Source organism: Solea solea, chromosome 20 (assembly GCF_958295425.1).
Source record: "Solea solea chromosome 20, fSolSol10.1, whole genome shotgun sequence".
Classification (NCBI taxonomy): Eukaryota; Metazoa; Chordata; class Actinopteri; order Pleuronectiformes; family Soleidae; genus Solea; species Solea solea.
Window position 1 is genome coordinate 6923018 of NC_081153.1, and position 27877 is coordinate 6950894.

The 27877-nt window shown below is 40.6% G+C and overlaps 1 protein-coding gene across 2 annotated transcripts in view; it reads left to right on the plus strand.

Annotated features, from left to right (window-relative positions):
* erf (Ets2 repressor factor) overlaps window positions 1-19345 on the plus strand; it is a 41451-nt gene extending 22106 nt beyond the window's left edge. Inside the window, exons 2-5 of one of the 2 annotated variants that reach the window (XM_058618829.1) lie at window positions 1946-2180; window positions 9824-9936; window positions 12076-12986; window positions 13351-19345. In XM_058618829.1, coding sequence (XP_058474812.1) covers window positions 1946-2180; window positions 9824-9936; window positions 12076-12986; window positions 13351-13965 — 1874 coding nt within the window. In that variant the 3' untranslated portion in view covers window positions 13966-19345. The remainder of the gene's footprint in view (window positions 1-1945; window positions 2181-9823; window positions 9937-12075; window positions 12987-13350) is intronic. The other variant, XM_058618830.1, reaches the window with a different exon arrangement.
* Window positions 19346-27877: the final 8532 nt, after the last annotated feature.

Genomic DNA, 27877 nt, shown 5'->3' on the forward strand with positions numbered 1-27877 from the left:
ACAAGTGTTTCAACTTGTTTCAATTCACCCTTAATAGGCTCATGATTGGCAGCTGCAAAGTGTGAAAGTGTCAAACATTAGTTCCTTGCTGGAAAAGTGATTAAAGTCTGCTACAACTCCAGCCACCCCAACCAATCATTGATTAAGACGGGGGAAACCTGAACAGAAGTACAATTGTGTGTTTTCTTTTTTTTTTAACTCATGATTGTCGAGACTCTAGGTCACAAGAAGGCCTGTTGTAGACTGTGGAAGTGGTGCAGCAGTGTGTACTTGGCCTAATCCACGTAAGCACACAGTGTCTGCGCATACTGTGTAAATGGAAAAGTCATAATTGCTTTAATCACCCTCTGGGCACCATATCCAGATACAGTTGACTTTAGTTGCCAGGTGCGGCGTCTGTTTTCCCCCCAACAAACACTTTTACAACTCTTTTGTTGTTTTTTATGTCATCTTATCTGCTTTTCATCTGCTCTCATGTTCTTTTATGTGGTTTCTCTGCGATGTTACCGAGCTGCCCCCGAGCACATTCCTCTCAGAATTCCCTTCACATTAAGTCTGATGCGATGGCTTTCATATTCTGCCTTACTGTCTCATGCAGTGCCATCAGACACGGGTCAGCGGGCCACATCGTCATGTAGCTTAATAATAGGTCAGCCTTGAGGATATCATTGTAAACACTTCACTGTCACTGTACGTGTAGACATAATGGGCTTTATGGAGTGTGGGAAAATGATTGTAACCCTGGTGTTTAGGATACTGCGTTTTCATAAACACACACACAAAATTCAGCATTGTTATATTGTGCCCATATGCTTCCCATCCTCGGCTTTCTCAGCCTGATTGCCAAGGCACATCTGGTCCTAATGATGTGTGTGTGTGTGTGTGTGTGCGTGCGTGTGCGTGCATGTACGCACTGGGTGCCTTTGCTATTCAGCCTTTCAGCTCGGCCTTGTGTGGAAGTGGTGTTGAGTCTTTTACTGCCACCCACTTCTTTACAACACAAAGCCTATACTTTAAACTGTTGGATAATAGTGTGTGTGCGTGTTCTGATAGTAGTTATAAAACCATAGCTTATATTTTGTCTGCTCATATCTCTCAAGGTCTTTTAATCTCTTGAAACCTTAAAACAGTGCTGATTTTACAGCTTTGATGCTGATACCAATGTAGTTTGATATGACTGGGTGGTGGGAGCTGAATTTGGAAGAAATCTACATAAGAACGTCTGTAAAATGTGATCACGCTCTCTTGAAACCATGAGATCCACTTTTCACCTAAATGTGATTTAATATACATATATAAATGTAAGATTTATCTGAAGTTCTGCAGCTTTAAAAGGTATATGCTGCCGCTTCTCTACACTCTTTTACACATTTTCACTGTTGTATCCACCAGGTTTTTGGTTGTTGTTTTTTTTACAGGTGCTTGAAATTCCTGAAAATGTGGATTTTAACACACAAAATACAAGTTTTGAAAAGAGCTTGAATTTTGGAGGAAGTGCCTGAAGATTCTTGAAAAATAAAACTGAATTCTGTCATAATGAATAGCTATCTGTCTCAGTAGTTTACATATTAGATGGGGAAATGAAAATAGTGTTGCTCTGTGACTCATTTTTGAATCTTTCTGCTATTATGAAACACCATTTTTCGTTGCTCATAGCATAACGCCATGTCTTAAATGTGATTTTAAACACCATGGACCATCATTTTCAGTATGCACTACACTGTGTTCTTATAAAAATGTAGTTTCCCACAACTGTTAGGGCTGAAAAAGCCTGAAAATTGACATTGAAAGTGCTTAAAACGTCCTTGAATTTGACCCCAGAATAGGTGTGTGAACCCAGATCCACACAGACACGGAAAAGCAGCCACCAGATTCATAGTCTTGCTAAATCCCCCCGAATTTGAATTTGCCTCCATTTGAACACGGCTCCCCTCTCATCACCTAGGGTTTGTCTTCCCAGACTGGGCCTACAAGCCCGAGTCGAGCCCGGGCTCCAGGCAGATCCAGCTGTGGCATTTCATCTTGGAGCTGCTGAGGAAAGAGGAGTACCACGATGTCATCGCCTGGCAGGGAGACTACGGCGAGTTCGTCATCAAGGACCCGGATGAGGTGGCGCGCTTGTGGGGAGCCAGGAAGTGTAAACCACAGATGAACTACGACAAGCTCAGCCGAGCACTAAGGTGAGGGGAAGTGGGTGAAAAGGGCTGAGAGAAACGAAAGATGAACAGGGATGAGACACTAAAGTCTCACAGTGACATAAAGTTCTGTTGAATGTGCATCTCACCAAACAAGGAAACAGAAACTGAAATCGCTCTCAGACATGTAAGGACGTCTGGACATTTTCCTGAAATTGTCCAGTTGACAAAAGTCACTGAAAATGTAACTCTTGAACACAGCAGGAAAATCTTCAGATGTCACCATGCAACACATTGCAAATGTAGTACATACATATCTATGGTAGCATATTTCTATACATTTGTAATTTTACCCTAAAATGTTTCACTTCATTGATCCATTTGGTTTGTTTGTATCGAAAACAGTTAACGGTGTGTGATTTGAAACCAAACGTGCTGCACTTGATCTCCAGAGACTGGAGTCTGTTCACCAGTATTACTTAATTTTTTATGAAGTAGAAAATAATAGGATGTAACAAAGGTAATTTACAGGAACAACTAAATAAATAAGGATCCAAACGAGACAAAAACGGAGAACGCAGAATTTGTGACTAAAAATTTCAGTCTGTAACAGCGCTAGTTGGAGATATGTTAACATAAATGACAAAGACTGTGTATTCTTTTTCATTCCCTCAATCTCACAAAGCAATTGTCTCTGCTTTTTAAGGTTTATCATGACCGGCACTAATCTTTGCCTTCATATTAATATCATTTGTACTGTACGTAACAGGCATCTATACCGAATGACTCTGATACCGTTAAAGATACCAGACAATCGTATAGGTGTTGAGTTTCAGGAACTACAATCCGGTTAGAGTTGCACGATACACACTGTACCCCGCGGTGCCAAATCATAACGGTTTCTACTATACTAGAAATTCTACACGACGGTACTACCGTGGATTACTATACTACCGGTGCCAGTTTTTGCTACAGCCGCCTCAACTCTCTTCCCGGCTTTTCACTGCATGCTAAACAAAACAACAAACCCACATTGCAACTACTGCAACCGAACGACACAGCTGCTGAATGATTGGCTGTTTGCTGGCTGTTCGTGTGTTTCTGCCGGCAAGAACGAACTCCATGAAGACAGCTCCGCTTCGATAGAAATTTGTTTCAAAACAAACAACAAGCTAAAGTTGTGTCTCGCCCAGACGCGCGCACGGCTTACAGTCACAAACACGAGACAACACACTCACCATGGCAGAAGCACCGAGCCCGAGCGGCGAGTCTGCCGCGGCGGTGGCGTCAGTGGCACCGCTAACTTTGCTAAAAAAAAAAAAAAATCCAAAAGTTGCATTTGGAACTATTTTGACTTTAAACGAGGCACAGACGGTTAAGCAATAGACGATGGCCTTCCACTGTGCAGGCGCTGACACCAAGTTATAGGAGTCAAAGGAGGGAACACATACAACCTCATAAAACACCTGCGGTGTCGTCACCCATTTTTATGTCGAATACCAGGTTAGTATTCCCTGTTTATTTTCTCATTGGCTAATATTGAGCTATATGCTCCGTGTACAGGCTGAGGAATGAAGAGTTAAAGGATGTCAAAGTATAAAGCACATAGAAAAGGCATAAAAATATAGTTTTCACAGGGAATCAGTTCCTGTTCTCTATGGTTTATTATGTTGGAAAATAAGCATTATTGTCAAATAGATTTTATATATAGTGTATGTGTGTGTGTGTATATATATATATATATATACACACACACACACACCACAGGGTAACGGAAGGATCACAGCGTACGTCATGCAGCAGTAATTTATTCTAAAACTGTAATCAACTGCTCTGTGCCTCCATGCTTTACATTTTAAAATGAGTGTTTAAAATGATCTTACACATGGGTGCTGAAGGGTTTGGGAAGTTTTGAAGAAAGCTTTGTTGGTGGCGTAAATCTTATTTATAACATTGTAATATGATTCTGTTCATCTACTTTTTAAGCCTATAATAAGGTGAGAAGTTTATAAAATCTTGAATCTAAACCTCACCTTTTCGTCATTAGTGTTTGTGTTTAGTGTCAATGTTGCCCTTTAACCAAAACGTGCGGTGAAGAAGAGGAACTGCTGCTGTTGTGTTGTTGTTGCTGCTGCATCTGCACAGCACGCTCAAACACCAGGGTGACGGCGTATTTAGAAACGCACACCTTCTCCTCTTCTCTCCGCAGAGCACATGTGGGATGCTGCAGGGTTTTATTTAGCTGCCAGTCTGTTCCCTCATCACCATGTACACAAACACATGCACACACAGGAACACAGCTAGTCATCAGTGTCGCCTCCTGTGTTGTAGGCAGTGTGGGTTATAGTTTGCCATGGTGATGACTAGTTACACTGCCTCATCAACACACACACACACACACACACACACACACACACACACTTAACACCTTGTTATGTCAGCCCTCCTCCAGCCCATCTGTGTCTTGTTTGTTGCTTCAACCTTTATTTGTCTGACTGCATATTTAAAGACAGCCAGCCTTGTCTTGAACTAGAATATGTTTGATCACCACACTGATGAGAACATGATCACAAATTGTGTTTGAGTTATCTTTGATGCCGATGTAGCGCATTATTAAATCGGAACTTTGCAAGGCTCGTCACTTTTTTCTTGCCTTTAGCTATGGAGCTCCCCCTACAGTTTCGGAGTATATTTTTACGACACTGCCGTCAATATTCATCCATCCATCGTCTACCACTTTATCTACAGTCAAACACATACGGCCAGGCGAAGGGAAGGGAGGAGCCTTCGTCTGGCCGTATGTGTTTGTTTTCAGCGTGTTAAACGGGAGTTCCCGTTAAATTTAAATTGCTGCCAAATCTGTAATCTGGCTCAGATCTGAATATAAATTAAATCTGATGGTAGAGTGCCAGATCCTGCATGCACATACCATATTTGACAGAAACGTATACATTTTTTGCTTAAAACATTTTTACCAAACCCTAACCCATTTGCTTTTAATTGGAGGCTCATCATATGGAACGGTTGGATTAGTTTATCCTCCATTTTTGTTGCAACAATATTTATTGTGTTTCTTTGACATCATTCAAGATTATGTGATGTGACTCAAAAACATATCAAAAACCACACTAAAACATAAAAAAGACTAAAAACTGAAACTTAATAGTCTCTAAGTGGAGCCCACAAATGTTTAACACCATATTAACAGTCAGTGTGTTACAGAGGCAGTTGCTTTCACTTTGGTCACAGCGAGTGTTGAACATCAAGCACCAGCTGGATCCAAACTTTGCTGTGAAGGCCTTTTATTGTGGTTTGTAAAGCTTTTATTTGAACGTAGGGCTGTTAATTAAGTCTAAAGCCTTCAGAGGGAAGTTTGGTCTCTGTTGTGAAGTTTTTGATTGATGCTTCTCGGCGCCTTTTGCACACACGTGTGTTCATTCATGCTTTTAAAGCATATGTATGTAGAAAAGAGCTGAGTCTGTACTCTTAGAGATATATATATATATATAGTCATGAAGTCCTTTGTAGCTTGTTTGAAGGAAGTTCAAATGGTCCTAAAAGAGCAGGAAGACCGCAAGCAAGTCTGGGTCCAGTGTGTGAGACTGCTGTGTCACATGTTCAATCAATACTGTTTGAGGGTGTGTTTTATTTTACATTAGACTGTCTGTTAACACGTGGTCCAGCAGATGGCGCGCTAACTCAGTGCAGTTTGGCATTAGATCCATTTTGAATGTCCTCAGTCCATCATATAGCGCTTTTCCACTATATAATTCCAGCTCGACTCTACTTGGTTTGGTATGTTTTCCATAACTATAGTATAGTACCTCCTCAGCGTGGGTGAAATCATCATAGCACGACACCATGAAACTGCCATGGTGTCGTTTTATACGCGACACACACAAGCTAGTGACTAGTAAAGCAGTTGTTTTCGGTTTAGTTAATTAAAAAGATTAGTTACTTCCTGCATCAGCTGAGATTGGCACATCACCCCCCCGCGACCCTCTGGTGGAGGATAAAGCGGTAGATGATGGATGGAGTGACTTCCTGCATGCCTGGAGCGCAGACTCTTTCTGACACAGTCACTGAATTGAAATACGTTTGAGTGGATTGTGATCCAGCTCCCTGTCGCCGGCTTTTAGCAGTGCTGTCGCTAATTACACCAGACTCGGTCTGACGTTGTGCTCATGACTCTTCAATCAGTGGCCGGCAGTCTGACGGCGTCACATTTAGTCTTGCCTCAGCTCGCTTGGAACCTTGCCAGAGCAGGGACTAAGAAAGTACCAGGTACTCTCCTTAAAGGAAAAACAAAAAAAAAACGTGTAGCATCGAGCCAAGCCGCACCGAATCGAGTAAATGGTGGACACAAGCTAAGCCTTCATGACACAAAGAGTATTTCTGGACCAATCTCAGCTATTAGCTCCTCCTGAGTGAGGTAGAGGAAGCATCACAGACGGGCAGCCTCAATATAATATTGTTCTGAACTCAATTTTTAGAAAAGTGACACCTGTGTTCCTTTCACATGTATGTGCGTGACCTTTCCCCCTCAACTCATTCAAAGTGCCATCCATCTATGCATGCAGCAGTCTCTTAACATCATGTCCCTTCATCTTTGTCTACAAATTCAGGCCTGATGTTGCCAACACCCACTCACGAATATCTCTGTAAACCTTCTGGAGTGTGTATGTGTGTGTCTCTGTTCTGTCATTTATGTACACTCAGTGTTTTGCATGAGTTCACGTTGCACTTGTAAATTCGCACCTTTGCCGACGTCTCGAGAACTGAACTGAACTGAACCTCGGCACAGATTCTGCCATTTGACGTCAACTTCATGTTCCTCTGAGAGGGAAATAATTTACTCAGAAAGCACTTTCTCATAAACCATAGTCCTGACTTGGAATATTAAGATAGGAAAACAACTGGTAGACAGTTTTCAGATTATAAACATTTGTGTATTTCTTTCAGTTAAATGCCTTTAATCCCACACTTAACAGTTACTGCTGTTAATTTAATAAAAAAAAAACAATCATCTGATTATTTTCCTGATCAAGTTTTGTCTATAAAATGTCAGACAAAGTTGAAAAATTCACCTCAGTGAACACCACCAAAGAGCCAAAAGAGAGAGTTACAGGGGAAAAAAGACCTTCAGTTAAGAAATGTCTTTTCCTCTCAGTTAGCTTAACACATGATTGATACTACTCTAAATTTAAGTGTAAAATAATATTCTCTTCCCCAATATTCTTGATGGTGAAATAAATTCAGTTCATTTTAATATTAATCTTTTACCCCCTTAAGAACATTCATGTTATGTAATGTTATTATAACATAAATAATCTTATTTCTTTTTTAGAAATAACAGTTTTTAAACTTGTTTGCTGTTTGTGAATAGTTTTTAGTTTACTCGATATTTCTTCACCTTTGCATGTTTCGTGTGCATGTGTGGGTAGAGTTGAGTAATGATATTACCTAATATCAAATCACCTCTCATCTGTTTTTCATATCCACAGTGGTTGCTTTTTTTTTTTCATTACTTCTGCTGCTGTATTGTTTGTTTGTGCCTGTTTTTTCCCACATGCTGCCTTTGTGTGGTTGTGTATCTGGTCGTGTGCTGGTGTGGGTGTGTGCGTAGTAGTCGGCTCTGTCAGAAGGAACAGAAGAAGAGACACTTCACTCATTGAGTCATTCAGAGGCTGGGTGATTATCCTGGTTCACACAATCCTGCTCCACTTTGTTCTCTATTGTACGAACCTCCTGTGACTAATATGCTGTTCATTCTGGATAAAGCTTCGTCATTATGACTCATATATTTTTTCATCCACTGTGGGGTTTTTTTTGAGCTGCTGTCAGTTGTTTAGCAGATTTTAGGGAAAAAGCTTTTCCAATATGTACATCATTAACTACAGTTCATAGTGGGGGGGGGTTTAGTAGAAAGAACAATTCACTTCTAAAAATTTCACCCACACATTAATATTTTATCTATATTTGTCTTTATTTAGAATGCGGTCATATTTTAAACTGTGGTTGGATGGATAATTGACAGCCACACAACAAGTTTGCTATGACACAAATAATTAGGCTTAAAGTCAATTATGTTATTAAGTCGCCTTTTTTTTGTTGTAATTTTGTCAATTTCATGTATTTTTTTTTACATATGTGTGTATATATATATATATATATATATATATATATATATATATTTTATATATGTGTATATATGTATATATGTATGTGTGTGTATATATATATATATTATATATATGTGTATATATATGTATGTGTATGTATGTATGTGTATATATATGCATGTGTGTATGTATATATATATATTTATGTGTATACAGTATATATGTATGTGTGTATGTATATATGTGTGTGTATATATATATATATATACATATATATATTTATGTATGTGTGTATATATATGTGTATATATATGTGTATGTATATATATTTATATATATGTGTGTGTATATATATATATATATATATATATATATATATATATACACACATATATACATACACACATACATATATACTGTATACACATAAATATATATATATACATATATACATACACACATGCATATATATAATATATATATATATAATATTTAGTGTAATTCACAAATGTGTTCAATTTAAGTATGATGATTATCAATGCAACAGCCTTTAAACATTAGACATTGAATATCCTAACCATGAGTATGTTTGAATAAGTGTGCTGTGGTTTTAAAATAAAAAATAGTTTGGCTTTGTCAGCCTTTATATATGAAATTTAGGGGAGGGCCGCCATCTTACAGCAAACAGAGAACAACATCCTCTCGTACAATCTATATTCCCAACATTACATGTCACTAATTCTTACACGCTGTACCTTTTTAAGACTAAAATCAGCTGTGTATGTACAAAGTCAACCACTGAGCATCTGTCTGCTTCTTATTTAATCTGGATTCTGACTCAATGGGAAAATAAAGATAACAATTACTATTTTTTTTCAGAATGAAGCAGCCAGTCACAAAGGAATGAGATACACTGGATTTTTTTTGTTGAGGAAATATGAATGTGTGGTTTGGTCCTGAGGCTATCGATGAGTCACAGGGAGCCATTTTATCATCTTTTTAGATGCGCTGTCTACGGCTCGCTCTTCACTCCTCTGCATCCCTGTGTGCACTGACAGTGACTAATGCACTCGTACTAATGGAGCCCGCCTGGGTCAGTCGTCAGGATGGCTACCTCACTAAGTAATCACAGTCGGAATTGAAAGGCTTACTCTGTGTACTTAATAGTGAGCAGGATATAATTCACTGTTTCTCAGACTGGGGGAGGACGTACGTCAGTGGTCAGACCTGTCCAAAGCATGGACGTGTAGAGGCCTGTAGACATGAAAAGTGACCCTACTGTTTTTAACATATTAGAAATTTGATAATCAATGAAAGTGTCTTAACTTTCTTTGTAAATCATCTTAAGCTGTGTCAGCACATTTGGTCCTTGAATTTGGGGGAATTAGTCCTCGAAAGTCCTTGTAAACTCCTTAAATTTGATGTCAACAAAGGTGTTGGAACCCTGATTATACACATATACTCTTTTATGTTAGTTAATAATTTTTATTAATGCAGTTATTAATCAGGGTAACACACTGGAAGATAATCCTCTTCCTTTTTTCTCTCTCTCTCTCTCTCTTCTAGATACTACTACAACAAGAGGATCCTCCATAAGACCAAAGGAAAGAGATTCACCTACAAATTCAACTTCAACAAATTAGTGCTGGTCAACTACCCTTTCATCGACATGGGCTCCGGTACGTAGACAACACTTGATGTCTAAAGCACCTACAGGTTCTCAGTGTCTCTAGATGATGTCATTGTATTTCTGCAGAATTGAGGAAGTTGAGACTTAAGCAAATTATCCTGAAAGTAAAAGTGGTCTCAAGCACCACTTGTTAAAACTGCAGGAGCTTAAAAGCTTTCTCTTAACAATTAGTTTCTCTTTCTTGCTTTATGTAAAGTTAGTTATTGTGAATGAAGAGCAGAATCACACTTGAACAGTGAGGACCTGTTCAAAAAGCGTTGGCTCAAGGACGGAACTAAGTCGTCTTCCTCCAACTCTAAACATGACATCACAGTTATATGGTATACGTCTGTACAAAGATGTAAAAACCTAAGAATGAGGTTTCAGTGGAGAGACGCTTTGTCACACACGACCAATTCTTACAAATGTCGCATTTTTGTTCTCAGAAACTTGATTAATGTTGCTAGTTACTAGAATTAACTACTTGTTTTGTCCATAAAACCAATGTTTTTCAGTCTAAATGATTTCTTTGTCAAATGGAGCAGTGAAACCCTAAAATATTTAACTTTAAGAAGCTGAAAGATCAGGAAGCTCATTTTAATAAACCATGATTGAAATACAGCATTAGTGTTATTCAATAACTGGTTAATGAAGTTGGACATGGAGTGGGGGAAAAAAAGAAAATTAGCTAAATATACAGTATGGGCCAAAAAATAAGCATCAATTCTCAGTTGACTTCTACTTGCTAGCTCTGTAGCCAGCTGCATGGAGCTAATCCGCTACAGTCTGCGTGTTTGTGTGTCTGTTAAAACACGAGTGTGCCACGTCCTATTTTATCCTTCCTCCTCTTCCCCCGTCTCTGAAGTCGTCTCTTGTTCTGGTCCCGGCCACCCAGTGTAAACACAGCCCATATGGAGCGTTGGATACGGGCGACACAAGTGCGGCACGAAACTTAAATTATAGCCTCTGTGTGATGTGGCCGACATGCTGACATGTTGTGATATGATGGTTTTCGTATGATGGTTTTACACACACCCACATGCCCACGTCAATCTGGATCGCAGCACATATGCTCGCATATGCATACACTACGTAAACACACACACACAGTTTTTCTCATCACCACCTCTGACACACATGCTTGTGAGAGAACCGCACACACACACACACACACACACACACACACTCTCGCGCTCGCTCACTCTCTGTGGGACTGGAAAAAAACAGAGGAACCCAGCCCATGTTTGTGATGGCAGTAAGAGCGAATTTTCCAATATTTAATTCTGGCACGTGCTCAGATGCCAAGAATTTATTGCAGTGCCACAGTCTCCCTGGTGTGTTTGTGTGAGTGTGCTTGTACTTGTATCTTTGTGAGGTCCCAAAAAAACCTTTAAAACCTATCTTTGTGGGGACATTTGGTCTGGGCCCCACAACTTTAAGGGCTTTTTCTGGGTTAAGACCTGGTTTTAGGGTTGCGGTTAAGGTAAAGGGCTAGACAATGTATAACACATGGTGTGTCCTCACAAAGATATAAAAACATGCTTGTGTGTCTGTGAGAATGAGAGAGGGGATTTAAAGAGGGATCTTGTGGCTTTGTGTTAGCTTGTGTTTTCTTTGTGAGTGCCTGCAACCCTCAGGGTAAAATAGTTGGAGTTACGAGAGATGTGACTTACTCTCATTAGTTACTCTTCTCTCTCTCTCTCTCTCACTTTGGTTCACATGAATGTTACAAATTACAAAGCACCTTTTCTTAAGTTATTCATTAATGTTTTTTTAGTTATTTAAAGTTTCTAATTGCAAAACTGAATATGAAAATTTATTTTTATGACCTTCTCACTGCCCACCACAGTTCAGATAAACCTGACTAACATGTAGTAGAACACAAATAAATTACATATGGGCTGTATTTATTTTCATTTTTTTATTAAACCCTGTCTTATTTTCTTTTGATCACGCAGTTTGTGTTTTTGATCCTGAAAATGTCACAAAGATTTTGGTTTCTTTGATATAGAGGAGCAATTATTATGAAACATGTTTGAAGGCTGTCGTTTTAAGGATTATAACCATGTTACTTTTTATATCCATGAATGTTCCAGTGAACAGACGGTTTAACGTTCATGTTTCTGACTCTGACCTCTCTTCCTCGCAGGTCGAGGCATCCCTCAGAGCGCTCCTCCGGTGCCATCTGGAGGCTCCCACTTCCGTTTCCCCCCTTCCACGCCATCAGACATCCTCTCATCCAGCGAGGAGCTCCGCAGCCCGGGCATGTTTAGCAGCGTGGCCCGTCGTATGGCTCGAGGCTCTGTCAGCGACTGCAGTGATGGCACCTCTACCAACTCAGAGCTGGAGGAAGCTGTGGGGGCAGATGAGCGAGGTGTGGGACCGGAGCGGGCTTTTAGAGGTCTGCTTCCTCCCCGCCTGCCTCACGATTCTCTCTTCAGGGTCTACGGTGGAGGTCCGAACCACGCTGGACTCCCCAGACCTGCACCCAGAGTCCACCCAGATTCTCTGTCTCCGTTCCCCGTCTCCCCCCTGCCCGGCCCTGGCAGTCTCCTGGCTCCAACTCTGTCCCCCGCCCTCTCCATGACCCCCACCCCCCACCTCTCTTACACCCCCTCCCCCTCTCTGTCCTCACCAATGATGGGCTCCCACTTCTCCTTCAACGCGGAGGATATGAAGCACTACCTGCAGGCCCACACCCAGTCTGTCTACAACTACCACCTCAGCCCCCGAGCTTTCCTCCACTACCCCAACATCATCATCCCTCAGCCCCACCGCCCCACCCTAGAGAAACCGCCTACTCACCACCTCCACGGCCCGCCCATGCCACAGCTCTCTCACTCGCTCGGCCAGCACCCAGGAGGTGGAGAGGAGGCGCAGCAGCACCCGTCTCCATTCAAGTTCAAGCTGCAGCCTCCTCCGCTGGGGCGCAAGCAGAGGGATTCAGGAAGCTCATTGGCTGCTTGTACTTCCTCATCCTCCTCCAGCCAGTCCTCGTCATTCACCGCGTCTGGACAGATGACCAGTTCAGTCCTGGCTACAGGGCCTCCCAAGATCAAGGTGAGACTGATGAAGGGTTTCCGCTGCAGAATGATGTCAGCTGTTCTTCGTGAAGCATTTACATGAATCTTTGGGTTTAAAGATGTTATCAGATTTCACTCTGTCTGATATCTGATTCAATGATTTTAACCAATATTGGGCTGACACTGAGAAAAAGATCTGTCTCTTTCCCTCCAGACTGAGTTTTCTAACAAACACAGAGCCAGTAGTGTGTTCAAACTTCAGTATTCTGGGTTTGAAAACATCAGTGTTGACAGCGTAGGACATATCTGAAGCTGTATTTATGCATTTTTGAACGAGTGTGGATGAAACTGTGAGTAATCTGTCCATCTATCAAATGAACTCAAACCTCATTTCTCTCCAGGTGGAGCCCATATCTGACATTGAGTCAGAGGAGGAGGTGGAGGTGACTGACATCAGTGAAGAAGATGAGATGAATCATGACGACGATGACGAAGGTGACATCTTCACCCCGCCAGCTCATCATCAGCTCAACAGCCATCCTCAGGCCAACGGGAGTGGCAGCAGCCCCTCTGCTCCTCTTCCTCCACACAGTTTCCACGACGATGATCCTGACGACGATGAGGAGGTCTTCAAGACCCCGGCCACGCCTCCGATCGGCAGCGCCGCCCTGCCCTTCCCTCTGATCAGCCTGAAGAGTGAGCCGGGTCAGTCGGCGCCCATCAGCCCCGGCGGCACGCGCTGCATCCCCATCAAGCTGCGCTTCAAACGCCGCTGGAGCGAGGACCAGAAGATGGAGGCAGACGGAGAGAAGGATGAGGCTGAGGACAAGAAAGTGAGGGCCGATAGAGAAGAGGAGAAGGAGGAGGCAGGGAGGAGAGGAAGGGAGGTGGAAAACGGAGGAGGAAAAGGTGTTATTTTGGGCTTGATGCTGCCACCGCCTCCCACCCAACGCCGAGCGAGCTCCGAGCTGCAGAGGGCCACAGCACAGCTGTCGCTGGAGAACACTGGCTGCTGAGCTTCACGTGTGTGCTTAAACACACACATACACACACAGGGGATCTGCTTAGACACAAAACACACACCTCTGCGAGTCTTGGTAACAAGTTGAATAGTTGTTCATAGATCATAATGGCCTGCGACAACTCATCTGTAAAGAAAGAACTGAAAGGTTTTTCAGCATTGCCACAGTCAGGCTCTTTTAACTGACCTCACAGCTTCACATGAGCTCCTTAAATAACTCAACAAAGACGGAATATTCTCCTGCATAGTTTACATCTACACGTTCACAATCAAGGTGAACTTACTTTTTAAAAAGACCATTTAGGTTTTGTTGAAGTGTGGCGTCAAGCACGGAAAACTGAAGGTTTTCTTGCGCTCCCACACCAAAGTCCATAGAGGAAAATCAGTGATTTAACATCAGGACACACATGAGTTTGTTTATCCACTGCTGCCGCCCCTTTGTTAAGTTCAAATGTGGTATTTTGTGACTTTGGTGTTTAAAATCCTTTACGTGGATTTTAGTAAGTGACACTCACTCACCACATGAGGCAGCAGTATACCTGAACCTCCTGTGTCTCCATGAGCTAAGAAACGTTGATTTCCTCACTCAGACTTTGGTGTGGGAGAGTAAGTGCAGTTTTCAAACTTCAGTTTTCAGTTGGAAAGCGGCGGCATAAACAAGCAGACGCGTTATCACAGATTTACGCAGGCATCGATTTTATTCAGTACCTCATACAGCCACACTTCACAAAACCTGACCTGCCTTTTTAACCTTTCAGCTTTTACTCTGTTAATAACTTCATGGTCAGTACTGTTAAGTGTTATGATCTATGTAACACGGTTTAAAACTCACATGTCCCGGTGCAGCGTCTAATGTAAAACAAGACACTTTTTAAGAAGTGTTCCTCTGTGTCTTGCAACACTAAGAGATGAACTCGGTTTCGAATATTGACTTCTGTTTTAACATTAGCGCCCCACAGAGAGGGAAAAAAACTGGGTCTGCTCTTTAAATCTCTTAGGAACTGCACACTGCCTTCTCAGAGCCTCATCGTTGGCCCTCATAGTGCCAGTACGTCTGCCAGCGATGAGCTCACATCATCACACCTGTGCCCAGATCACGCCTGTGCTGGGATATAATGGCTCACATCCACGTCTCAGAGTTGTGCAGCAGCACATAGAAGGAATTTCTCACTCGGGTCCTGCTCATTTGAAGAAGCTTCTCCAGCTTTGAAGAAGTAGTGGATTGTGAAAACCCAGAAGACGGCAGTGTGACCAATGCCAACTGCAGTCTAACACCACCACCGACCAGCTCCCAGTTATTCTCCTCAGATTCTGTTGTTGCTAAAATCAGATAGAGATTACAGAAGTGCCTCTGTGTCTGCAGTCGTTTACAAGATGGAGGGCAACGAACAAAAATGAAAGAACTGAACCATCAGTCTTTTCTGCAGCTGCGACACTGAAGGACAGAATCACGGGTGGCCTCTTCATCCTCACCCTTCACTACAGTGTATAAAGACCAGGATGGATTTGTCAACACTGAGGGCACAGATTGAACCTGAGGTCGTTTTTTTAATTCACTTTCTCTATGAGACGTTTGTCGTCAGGCGGTGTCGGACCCGGCCGTTTGTACAGAAAAGCCGCGGCGGAGGCGTCTCATCTTTGTCTCCTCTCCTCCACACTTGCAGGAGGGAAAAAAAACGAGGAAGCAGCTCCGCACAGAACTGTAATTACAGCCACGCTCGTTCCTGTATGTGTGCGTGGTGTGAAAACGTCAGGGAGACAGGTGGGCGTCTACGCTTTCCCCCCTCTGTGTCCCCGCGTGACTCCACACCATCTTTTTTGTCTTTTTGGAGCGTTTTCACAGATCCTCAGTGCTCTTGTGCATTCCCTTCCCCTCCTCCTTCGTCAATGTTTTTAAAGACTTTCTCTGTCAGAGGAACGCGTGTGCCTCCCGAGGACATGGACAGTATTTTTGGGCATTTTGCAGTCATCTGCGGGCTTTTTGTGTCCCCCCACCCCCCGCCGCCGCAGAAAAAAAAAAGCCCGATCTGTTCATGTGTTGTTTTTAGAAGCGACGGCTGATTTTGTCTAAGGGGGTAGAGCGGGAACCATGTAATGAATGTCGAGCATCAAGGCTAACTCAGGCAAACCTTCACTGGGATGTTAAGAGACGACTTATTTTTATGACGTTGTATTTGTTTTATGTAGTTTTAAAAAAAAATGAGAAAAGAAACGATATTTTGCCCATTTTAATGAACAAACAATTCCAAATAAGAATGTGCCTTTTTTTAAAAGAGAGAAAAAAAAGCAAACATGAATTTTATCAAGTCCCCCCGTGCAAAATATTTTATCACACAACCACCATGCCTTCTTTTTTTTGTAAAAGAGATACAGAAGAAGTAAATCTACACATATATATATTTTATTCAAATATATATTGAATTCAAATATTATATTTCAATATGGTCATTTGATACAAATCAGTTTAAAAAAAAAAGAATCCTAGTTATTTTTAATGGTAAAGATGTGTATATATATATTCTAACGGGCATATTATCACCAGTATAATTCAGCCTTTGCCTTCTCACCCTTGCCTTCTCACGACCGTTGAGCTGCAGCGGAGAAAAAACAAAATAAAACAAAGCCACCGCTGTCGGAGTTTTATATTTATATTGTAAAAAATATTAAAAGAAAAAAAATGTTATGGTGCATTCAGGGGGGAAAAAAAAGGACGGTGCAGCGAACCGTGAGTTGAGTCGTGTTTGCTGCGTTGTAGCGGGGCGCGTTTGTTTTTAACACACCAGGAGAGCAGCAGCAGCATACGTGGAGTTTACCCTAAATTTAACTTTCTGCTCGCTGGTAAACTCCACCTGCCGCAGAGAGAGAGAGAAAGTTTTACTCTCATCTCCGTTTAGAAATGTCGATGCACAGGTGGAAACGGCAGCTTGTGTGTTCAGAGAAAGACGAGTTCACCTCGGTGTCAGCAGCTGCTGATATGACAGGACTTTGGTTGGAGCGTGGACTGTGGACTCGAGCTGCACACGCACACACATTTGTGTACAATGAGGACAGACATACACATAATGCAAACCTTCACCCCTTTACCATCATAACCTAAGGCAATAATACTTAACTTTAACCCAGTTATAGCCTGAACTCCAAAACTAAGTCTCTCTCCTTAAACAGCCCTTAAAAACATAGCCAAAATGTCCTCACAAAATAGGTTTCAATCTAAATTTCTTCTCACAACCTACAACTACCACACACACACAGTGAGTGCTGGTCAGGCACTTACTGTGGTTAAAATCACATTACGTCACTTGTGACATCAGACGACGCCACAGTTGTTCTAGAATAGACGCCATAACCACCACAATTTCACACACACACACACACACACACACACACACACACAGACAGACAGAGGTCCAGTGTGTCCAGAATTAGTTTAATGTTCCTCTCAATCCTTTCCTTCCCCAAGTACGTCAGGGAACTACGGTGGCCTTCACAGACCAGAAAGGATTAAGGTTTTAGTGCATGGTTTGGCGGATTTTGTCCAGTTAGGCCGCTGTAGAAACACTGGGTTCACAAGATGGCGGCTGTCACAAAGTTCTAATGCTACAGGAACTAAACTTTTTTTTTAATTTTAAGGTTATTATTAAGGCTCTATATAACAATTATCTTCATAATCGATTAATCGAGTACTTGTCTAGTCAAAACATTTGGTCCAAAAATGATTTAAAAAAAAAGAAATTGCCAAATCTGAAAATGATGGGGGCGGGGGTTTTGTCCAAAAACCAAAATGATGAAGTTTTAATGACTTTCTTTGTTACACGGAGCAAAGAAACCAGAGAATATTCACATTTAAGAAGCTGCAAAAACCTCAAACTGATTAATCGTTAATTTAAATAGTCGATTCATTTAGTAAACGATTAATATTCGATTTATAGAACAATCACTGCAGCCCTTGCTGTTAAAAACCTATACAAACATACTTGTGGGTAGTAATGTATTCACCTTTTACACACTGGACCTTTTTTTAAATGTGGCCAAAAAATTAGGGGAAGCGGGACAATAGTCTCTCTAATCATACACACATTTATGCACGCACACACACGGGAAATGACATCACAAAACCTCAGTGGAGTGAAGAAAGAGGGACTTCCCATAATCTGACTCACCTGCTTTGCTCTGTGTGTGTGTGTGTGTGTGTGTGAGTATGAGAATGGACAAAGAAAACCCCCTTGACACACACACACACACACACCATCCTCACGTTTCTCATCCATTGTGAACAACAGGGCTGAACAATTTGGTTTAAATGTCTTAATTGTCACGTTTCTGACATTTGATTTGATTTATATACAAGTTTTAGGTCCAGTTCTAGCTTTAAAATATGAGACGGCATCAAAATGTAGTTCCTGTCCTGGTGAACGAGCAGCTCCAGTCTCACGTCCACGTCTTCAAAAGGACGCTTTCGTCATTTGTCCATGATCGTTTTTCTTCCTCGGGCAGAGACAAACTTCCTCTTCTGTCTTTTGACACGTTAACGTTCTTCCCCAGAAACTCAAACTTCAAATCGGGTTGAAGAGACGAAAAGAGAGCTGCTGTTTCTGCCTCTCGTATCTTTAAAAACAAACAAAAAAACTAACAAACGCGAGAGAAGAAGAAGAAAGTGTTTCCCGACCAGGTCGATATTTGCACCCCCTCGATTTCATTACGTTGCTGTTGTTATCATTTTTTCTTCTGTATGTTTTCAGACGTATTTACTGTTACTCTTGTAATTATTACAGTATATTATTATTAACATGACTATTTTTTTTGATTATTTTGTACCCTCTCTCTCTCTTCCTCTCTCTTTTTTCTCCATGAATTCCTGGTTTGGAGTTGTTTTTTTGTTCCAGTTTTGCACTCGTCTCCATATGAACTATAACTTTAAATTTTCAGTGCAGTCTTTTCTATTTTTCTTTTTACTCACATTGATTTTATAATCATGTTACCATGGAGAAGAGGGGTGTCCCCTCTTTTCACATTTTCCCCCATGATATACAGACCGGGAGGGGGGAAGAGACTTACTTTCCTTTTTTTTGTTTTTTGATGTTGTGTGTGTATATATATTTTTTTTCCATTTTGGAGTATTCTGTAATAAACAAAAAGAGCATTGTACTGTTTAACCATTGTATTATTTGAATGAACCTCCTCATCCTCTCTGCTCGTCTTTGTCTGTCCTCTCACGTCCACCTCAGCGGTGAAGTGTCACTCCAGAGAAGAGACAGAGACTTTTCTTCTTTTTTAATCACGGGAGGATCCACCTGTTCTGTTTTTTCTTCTTATTTGTTCATCTTCATTTGTAATTAAACAATAATCAGGGTTCATTAAAAAAGGTTAAAAATGGACGTCAGCTTCTGTTTTTCTTCATTAGTTTCTGTTCAAACGAGAATACAAATGACTGATCAGTCAGTACATCTATAAGACAGGCCTTTTAACATTTCTTTCAATATGTTCTCCAAAAGAAATCTTTCCTAAAACGTCATTAATGTCAATGCAGACTTAACATCTTTATGCATTTACTAGAGGAAAACTGACTAATCGTGTCAATATTTGCCATCTTGTAATCATTTATTAATGTCCATTTATTAAAAAATTGCACATTTGTGTACTTAGGAACTTGGTAAATGTTGCTGTGTCACTCAAACCTTATTTTTTGATGATTCCTTGCTCAGTAAACGTATTTATTTTGATCAGAAAATCATCATTTGTTGATAATGGTTTTATGTAGATGTACCAATACGTTTTAAGACTTATCTGCATGTATTTTCTTTATTGCATATTTCATTTCCTGGGGCACAAAAACACACCGTCAGTGACGTAGACTTGGTAGTCATTCTTTTTTTAAATGTGAAGTAATTAATTACTTCACGCTTTATGTAAAAAACCAAAACGAAATATTGGTCAACTGACCTCAAATTTGTTGATCTTTTGCCTTATTTTCTACTTTAAACAGCACAAAAATCCAAATATATTCACTTTAATATCACACAAACTAGAAATATTCATCTGAGATGCTCAGTCCACTGAATTTTTGTTCAACTGATGAATAATTTGCCAAAAAAATGCTGCAGGCTTAAACCAAAACATCACAAGTTGATTTGTCCACAAACACACATGATGTGTTTGACACAGTAAAGAGAAGTCAGTGTTAAACTAATGTCACAGCGAATTATAACATCATCTGTGAGACTTACTTTTAGTGTCGTACTTGAACTTTTTACCCAATTCCTCCTTATACTTCCTCCTTTTTTTATAGAAAAGTCACATGCACGTGGAATGACCGGTTTTCATCTAAAATACTTAAAATTAAATCGGAGTTTAAATGTGAAACGTATTAAAAAAAACTCACAGCCCGAAGAGTTTGGATTTCACTGTATAACCGTTAAAAATCTCTACCCGCAGACTCTGCTGCCATCTGCTGTCAACTTTTAGTACTGTAACTCCAGAAGTACTACTTCCGGAAACTGCTCTCCTCCAATCTATCGCGAGACTTGTCAAGAAAGTTTCTACCTGAAGATTAAAAAGATTATAAAAGGACATTTATCTACACTGTTCCAGTTACCTGCTTTAAATCATGTTCAGAGGAAAAATGGCTTCATAACGAAAGGTACTGACACAAAAAATAAATGTTTGGGCTTTTTAATCATTGTTTAAATGTGTAATTACCTTAAAGCAGATACTATAGCAAGTTTAGTTGACCTTTATTTTTCTTAGAGGGAAACGCTATTTTCATAATGTATTTAGAGACAATATAACACTGTATATAGTGTCGTTTGACTAATATTTTTTTAATTCTGAATGTTTTTGTTTAGTAAAAATGTCCATATTAGCTGCATTAGCTTCATCTTAGCTAGTTTATCTTAGCATAAATACTAACATAAAATCTCAACAAAAAGCAGTGTTTAAACTGATTATTGTAAGTATTAAGTAATTTTATATAACATAATTATAAATAAATGTATAGGTTATTAAATATATATCTGGAAATGTGTTAATTTGTTTAAAAACATAGTTTTCCTCCTTGGTATACGTAAAGAAAAAGCAGGAACAGACTACAAAACTGTGAAAAACACTGAAATATATGGTAGTAAAAGCCCTGTTCAGCAAAATGTAGCATAGTTATCTTATTCACGCAAAAACGTGCTCTTCTGAATATAGAACATAATTTAATATATCATGTTAGATTTAACAATTCAGGAAATACTAATGAGCTTAATACTTAAAATCAGTTTAATCAAAAAAAATATATACAAAACAAATACAAAACTTTGTTAAAACTACTTTATCTTAAAAATTCAATTAGATATATTACCTCTCAAAGATATGAGTAATATAAGGATTTAGTTACAGATATTTTGTACATTAAAAAAACATTATGTTTTAGAAACAGATTGTGTTTTATTGTTTGTAACATTCCTGATATTGTACACTAGTATGTCGGGCTGCAACGATTAATCAATTATGAATTGATTACTAAATTAATCGCCAACTATTGTCCTTTTTTTGCTCCATTTAACAAAGAAATTTGTGGACAAAACAAGACATTTGAGAATGTCCAGGTTTGGTAAACAGTGATCAACATTATATGGACCAAACAAGTACTCGACAGATTAATTGATCATGAAAACAATCGTTAGTAACTAGTATTCCTCTGTTCAGATTTCATTAATATGTGACGTTTGCTGCAGAACCCCCTCTCTCTCAGTATCTAACGTTGTTAGATCTCAACAAGTAATTCCTCCCACGTTCTCCTCTTCTACACTGTCATTGTTCATTGACAGTGTTTTTAGTTAAAATTATCTGTTAATCATTGCATCATTTGTCTCTCCCTCTCATCCTCCTCTCCATCTCCTCCTCCTCCTCCTCCTCCTCCTCCTCTACTCTCTGTTTCTTCAAGCATTCATCGGCCGCTGCTCTCAGTAGGAGACGAGCCTCATTAAAAGGAGTGTGATTGACGGGACTGTTTGGCTGTTTGGTTTCCAGCGGGGAGGGATTGTGGTCTGGCTAAGGGACGAGGTCAGAGGTCAGAGTCCAGAGAGCGCCGCAGACAGAGAACAGATCACAGCGGAAGCTAATTATCATGCGCTGTGGCAGGAATCCTGCTGGGACTCACTCACTCCGCCCTCACTTTCACCAGCGTGTCACACTATAAAGGTCTGGACCTCCAACATTTACAACCTGGTGAGACGCACGTCATTAATGACACATTATTTAACCGTCGCACTTTTACACTAGAATTCTGAGGAACTAAGAAGGCACAGATTGTTCGAATTGAAAACAGAAACATGTTGATTTGAATTAAGTTAATGTAAAATATGGTCACGTTTGAGAAAAATCTATTGAATATATATGATAATAATAATGATCTGTAAATAAAATTAAAATATAGATTTATGGAGGTCAGTGTTTTTCCCATATTTAACCCTAAAATGTTGCAAAACGTTCAGTGCCCACACTCACATTTTGTATATTTAACAGAAACAGATTTACTGCCAACTAAGTTGTAATCAATCAGTTTTGGTGCTTTACTGCTATTACTGAGTATCTATGCATTTGTACATATTTACAAAAAAACATATGTTCCATTAAAAAATTAAGGAGAATTTGCTCTATGGGTTTAAAATCAGCATCATCCATAAAAACTGTTACAGGAAATAGTTCAGAATCACACACACAAACATACATAGACATACAAACCTATCACCGTTAGTACAACATTGACATAAGCTGATCAAAAAAGCACTCGTCTTTTAAAAAAAAGAAAAAAAGTCCACCTGCAATTTCTCCAAGATCCACCGGGGGATCATAGCCCACACTTTGAAAGGCATCTAATATCTAATAAATAATCAAACATGTTTAATTTTCTTTATTAAATTATTGACCTGCTTATTAATTTAGTTCCTCCCATTCACAATAGTCGTACAAAGAAAAGGATTGCAGTTACAATAACAATATGTTAAGATCGACAGTTGATAATTTAGTGTCATGGACCCATTAATGACATTAAAATGATGGTTTATCTCACTGTCTCACTGGTGATGAGTAGTATTAGTATTGTGTTAGTAGTGGATCAGGCAGGTGATGAGTGCGTGTGGAGGATTACACTGTGACAGTAGAGCAGCAGCAGATCTGTGAGTGTGAGTGTATTTCAGGAACCAGATTGTCCCCATGACTCAGCAGCAGCAGCGTCCTCTTCTCAGTAATGAGGACTGATTATTTGTGTGAGAAGAAGTGAGAAGAGAACACGCTCTCAGCTGACGTGTTTTCCCCTAAACCTGACGATCCAGCGTGGATCCGCTGCTGCTGCTGCTGCTCGTGGGTTCAGGCTGAAGGGCACGGTCAGGTCACACAGGCCTTCAAACACGAGAAGGTCAGAGTGAGATGAGGTCAGACTGGCGCGTGAATCCCAGAACCAAACAAATCGATCAACAGATAAACAAATAAAACAAACTGAGACAAACAAAGACAGAGACGTATCTGCATGTCTTACTTTTAGGTCAGTGCACTCTCCACAAACAGGACAGTGCCATCTACTGTGCAATAGTAGTAACTGCAGCAGAAGAAGTGAGGAGTGAGCACCTTTAAAAAAAGGGAGAGTGTTTCTGGAACTAAAGAGTATTCAGACCTTTGATGTTTTAAAACCAAATATATGTTCTGTGTGTTTCTGCACTTTTGCACTTCTTCCACCACTGCTCAGTTAGAGAAATTTCAAATTAAAACATGCCTTTTTGTGCTCTTTATCGAAAGAAGGAAAAAAATCCATATATTAAGTTGTAATATAAACAAAAATGTCGATAAGTTCTGGTCAGAACTGACTAGGTTGTGTTCTATGCCGACTAGTTTCCTTATCAGCAGCTGCTCTGTTCATCTACTCAACCTTCAAAGTGAGGTGGAGAAGAGCAGAGATAGAGTTAAGCCTAAACAAAGCGTTATCCTCATTAGTTAACACCTTCCTTTAACCTTAACCTAACTACAATTCAAATCTTATAACCTTAGCATAACCAGTTCCTCATGAGGACCAGGTTTTGGTCTTCATGAGGACTACTGGTCTTGACAAGGTCAGTGTTTATGCCAAAAAGAGGTAACAAATACAGGAACGCACACATACTGTATGTTTGCTCAGCTACTCTTCTTAGGACACTGGAGTTAATGAGTAACACTAACCTTAACCTAACCACAATTCACATCTTAGCTCTAAACTTAACCAGTTCCTGAGAAATCAGTAGGAGGAAGTTATGGTTCAGTGTTTACGCCAGAAAAAAATACAAGAACACACACACACACACACACAAGCTGGGTTACATTGACTTACATTCAGTTTCATTCAGTTTACTCTGTTCGTAACCACGACTACTACTAATTCTAACCTTAACCTGAACCTTACACTAACTTCATCCTAACCACACAACATTTCTTCACCTTATATGGACATGACTTTTGTCCCCATAATGTGACTTCACTACACTAACATTTTACCTAATCCTCAACCAAGTCTTAACCCCCAAGTTATGAGGACCAGTCAAGAATGGTCCTCACGGTCTACTACAGACATGTCCACAAACACATACTTGAATTGGAGAGTGTCAGAGTGTTGGGTCATGCTCAGTGCAGGCTCCCTGGAGCTGTTTAGCAGTTAAGTGGTCATAATGCGTTTAGTGTAAAGTGACTGGGATTGTGTGGCTTAGTGGCAGCTCGGCGTCTCATTCTTAGAAAGAGAGAGCTCAGAGGAGCTGATACCGCTGTGGATATATGCTTCTCATTTAGCAGCAGCTCCAGTTCTGCAGCTAAAGACTCCCTTTCTTTTTAGTGAGACGACCTCGCTGACCCTCTCTGTCTCTTTTTGCCTCACCGTGTCTGCTCCCATGATTCAGATCCTCCTCACAAAACAGCTTTCATATTTCTCCTCACTGTCTCACTTCTACCTTTCACCGTCGAGCTCCCCCTCACACTTTCATTCCCAGCCTCGTCTCTGAAGCCGTTGTCAGAGTTGAGTCTCAGTTTTCAGTCTCTAATGTGTCTCGACAGAGCCTTTGAGAAACCAGCTGCCACTCAAAGTTACGTGGCGGCTGCACTCACCCGACATTTTCTGAATCCACACTCGTCTTGTCTGTGGTGAATGAGCGATCAGTGAGGGACACACTGAAGCTCTGTCTCCGTGTCTGCAGAATGGACTTTGACTTGCATGTGATGCATTTTCACTGATTTTTGAGTCAAATGTTGCACATATTATGGCCTTAAAATGCATTAACGCTGCATTTTGGGTATGTGTGTGTGTCTTTAGGACCTGGACAGAACCATTGACCTTGTATGAAAAGTGGACATATTCTTCCAGTGGAGGCCAAGTGGCAGCTATTCATGATGTCACTCTCATTTTGAATTGGCATTAGCTGGTTATGGTTAAAGTTAGGGGTTGTTAGGGGTTGGCTGTGTCTCCAACTGTGTCTCCAACCCACCGTTATGAGGACATTTTGAAATGATGAAGTCATTTTAAGACATGTTTTTGGGGTTAGTGTTTTCTGAGAAATGTATGAGTACAATAAACATAAACCATAGGAAATGAGGACATTTTGACTGGTATCCACATTCTGTCACACTAGGTTATAGATTGAGACTTGGTTTTAGCGTTTGGGTTAGAAATAGGATTAGGTTAAGGGTTAGGGTGACATAATTAAGGCTAGGGTAAGGGGCATTATGTCTATGAGTGTCCTCACTAAGGATGCTATTCAAAATGTGTTGAAGTGTGATGTGCAACAGTGCAACAGTGAGTGTTTGCATGCTTAAAGGGCTTACACAGGTCTGGGTATTCCTTATGTTGTGTGGACCTAAATCTGTTTACACAGCCACATTATGGGGACTTTTCTTCCATATGGGGACAAAATCAAGTCCCCCATAATGTACATTACTATATTTTAAAGTGAAGACATGTTTTAATGTTAGGCTGAGGTTAAGGTTAGGATCAGGGTTAGGATTACACCAGTAGTAATTATGGTTAAGGTTAGAGTAAGTCTCCAGGAAATGAATGTAAGTCAGTGCAGTGTCCTCTGAAGTCATGGAAACCAGAGTGTGTGTGTGTGTGTGTGTGTGTGTGTGTGTGTGTGTGTGTGTGTGTGTGTGCGCGCGCGCGTGCACGTGTCTGTGTGTGTATGTACGCGTGTGTGTGTGTGTGTGTGTGCGCTCCAGTACACGTACATCTTATGTAACGCCCAGTAATGTTATAACTCCGCCATGCCATCTATGTGTGTGTGCGTGTAGGTGCTTGCTTATGTGCATGCACCCACTTGTGTGTATAGTTGTGGTTTGTGTGTGTGGTTGTGGTTTTATGTGTGTGTGTGCATGTGCGTGTGTGTGCCAGGCAGACTGCAGTGCTGCATCTATCTCGCTCCCGTATCGTCATCATCATCATCATCATCATCATTGACCAAACTCACCATCTGTGCCTGTAAGCTATAGAAACAGCGTGTCGCATTGATATGCAGAAATCCACACAGCAGTAATGTGTTATGAAATCGCAGCCACCATGTTGTGTGTGTGTGTCTGTGTGTCTGTGTTTGCTTGCACTCGTGAATTTTTTTTTAGCTTGTTTGCATGATGTCTTGTGTTCTCTCTTGTGAGATACAGCCTGTACCTGCTCTCCTCGTACACATGCACACCTCCCTCCTCACCTCCTGTGTATGTGTGTGTGTATGTGTGAGAGAGCGTGTGTGTGTGAGTGAGTGCATACAGGGAGAGTCCCACAGTGAATATAGGTCACTCTCTCAGGAACCATAATCCCATGTTTGAACTAAGTTACACACTGAGGGTTTTTGCTCTTCCTGTTTGGCCGAGCTGATGGCAACAAGCATGATGACCTCACCACAGCACTCGGTCATTGGCCTGCAGACCCCGAGCCTCTTGGCCAATCACGCACTGCTCTGGTGACGTACAGCCTCTTGTGGCAGCTCTGATTGGCTGTGGGGGCGGGACTAAGGGATGCTGTGCAGTTTAGAGAAACTCTGACTATCTGTGGGCTGAGAGAGAAAGAGAGAGCAAGAGTATGTTAATGTGGGACTTTGTGGGTGCTTTCTGTGGATTCTTTTCAAACTTCCCTCAAACCTGTGGCTCACATGGAACACAGTATAGATCACATACATGTGCATGTGCATAAAAAGCACTTAGGAAGTCCCTGAGCTGGTTTTTAACATGACACATTTTGGTCTTGATCTCCATTAAATTTGATATTGTCATGTCAGGTGTTTAGAGTTCTGTAAAGGAAGTCTAACCTGTTTTGAAAACACACACATCACATACCCTGTCTCATGCTTGCCCCCTTTCTCTGTCTGCTCTAGTTTGGATAATATATAACAATAATAATAATAATATTGGATAATAATAATATTGATGCACGACACAATAAAAAAAGCACTCATAATAAGCTGATTGTGGTGAATCTTTATCATCAGGGTCATTGTGAATGGAGATACATTTTGTATCATTTCACATGAGTCACTTTAGTGTCTACACATGTCTACTGTAGCTCGCCAACATACAGTCCTAGTGCCACAAGGGGGAGCCTTCATGTTTCCAGGCATTCATGATTTATAATGATTAAATTTAAACATCCTGTGTGTAACATTTTAGAGGAGTTTACTACCCATTGATAGGTTTATATAATTGCTTATAATTCTGATTAATCTAATTGTTGCAGTCATACTTACTATGCAAACAGAGAATGGCTCCTCCCACATAACCCCATTGCATAAACCAATGAAGAAGTAGAAGAAGGAAATGAGAAGGTCAAAGAGTGGAGAAAGTTGTTAGAGACTTCATGAACTAGTATAATATTGGTATGGGTCGATATTGGCGGATAACGTCATGACTAATGACTAAAACAGAAGGCT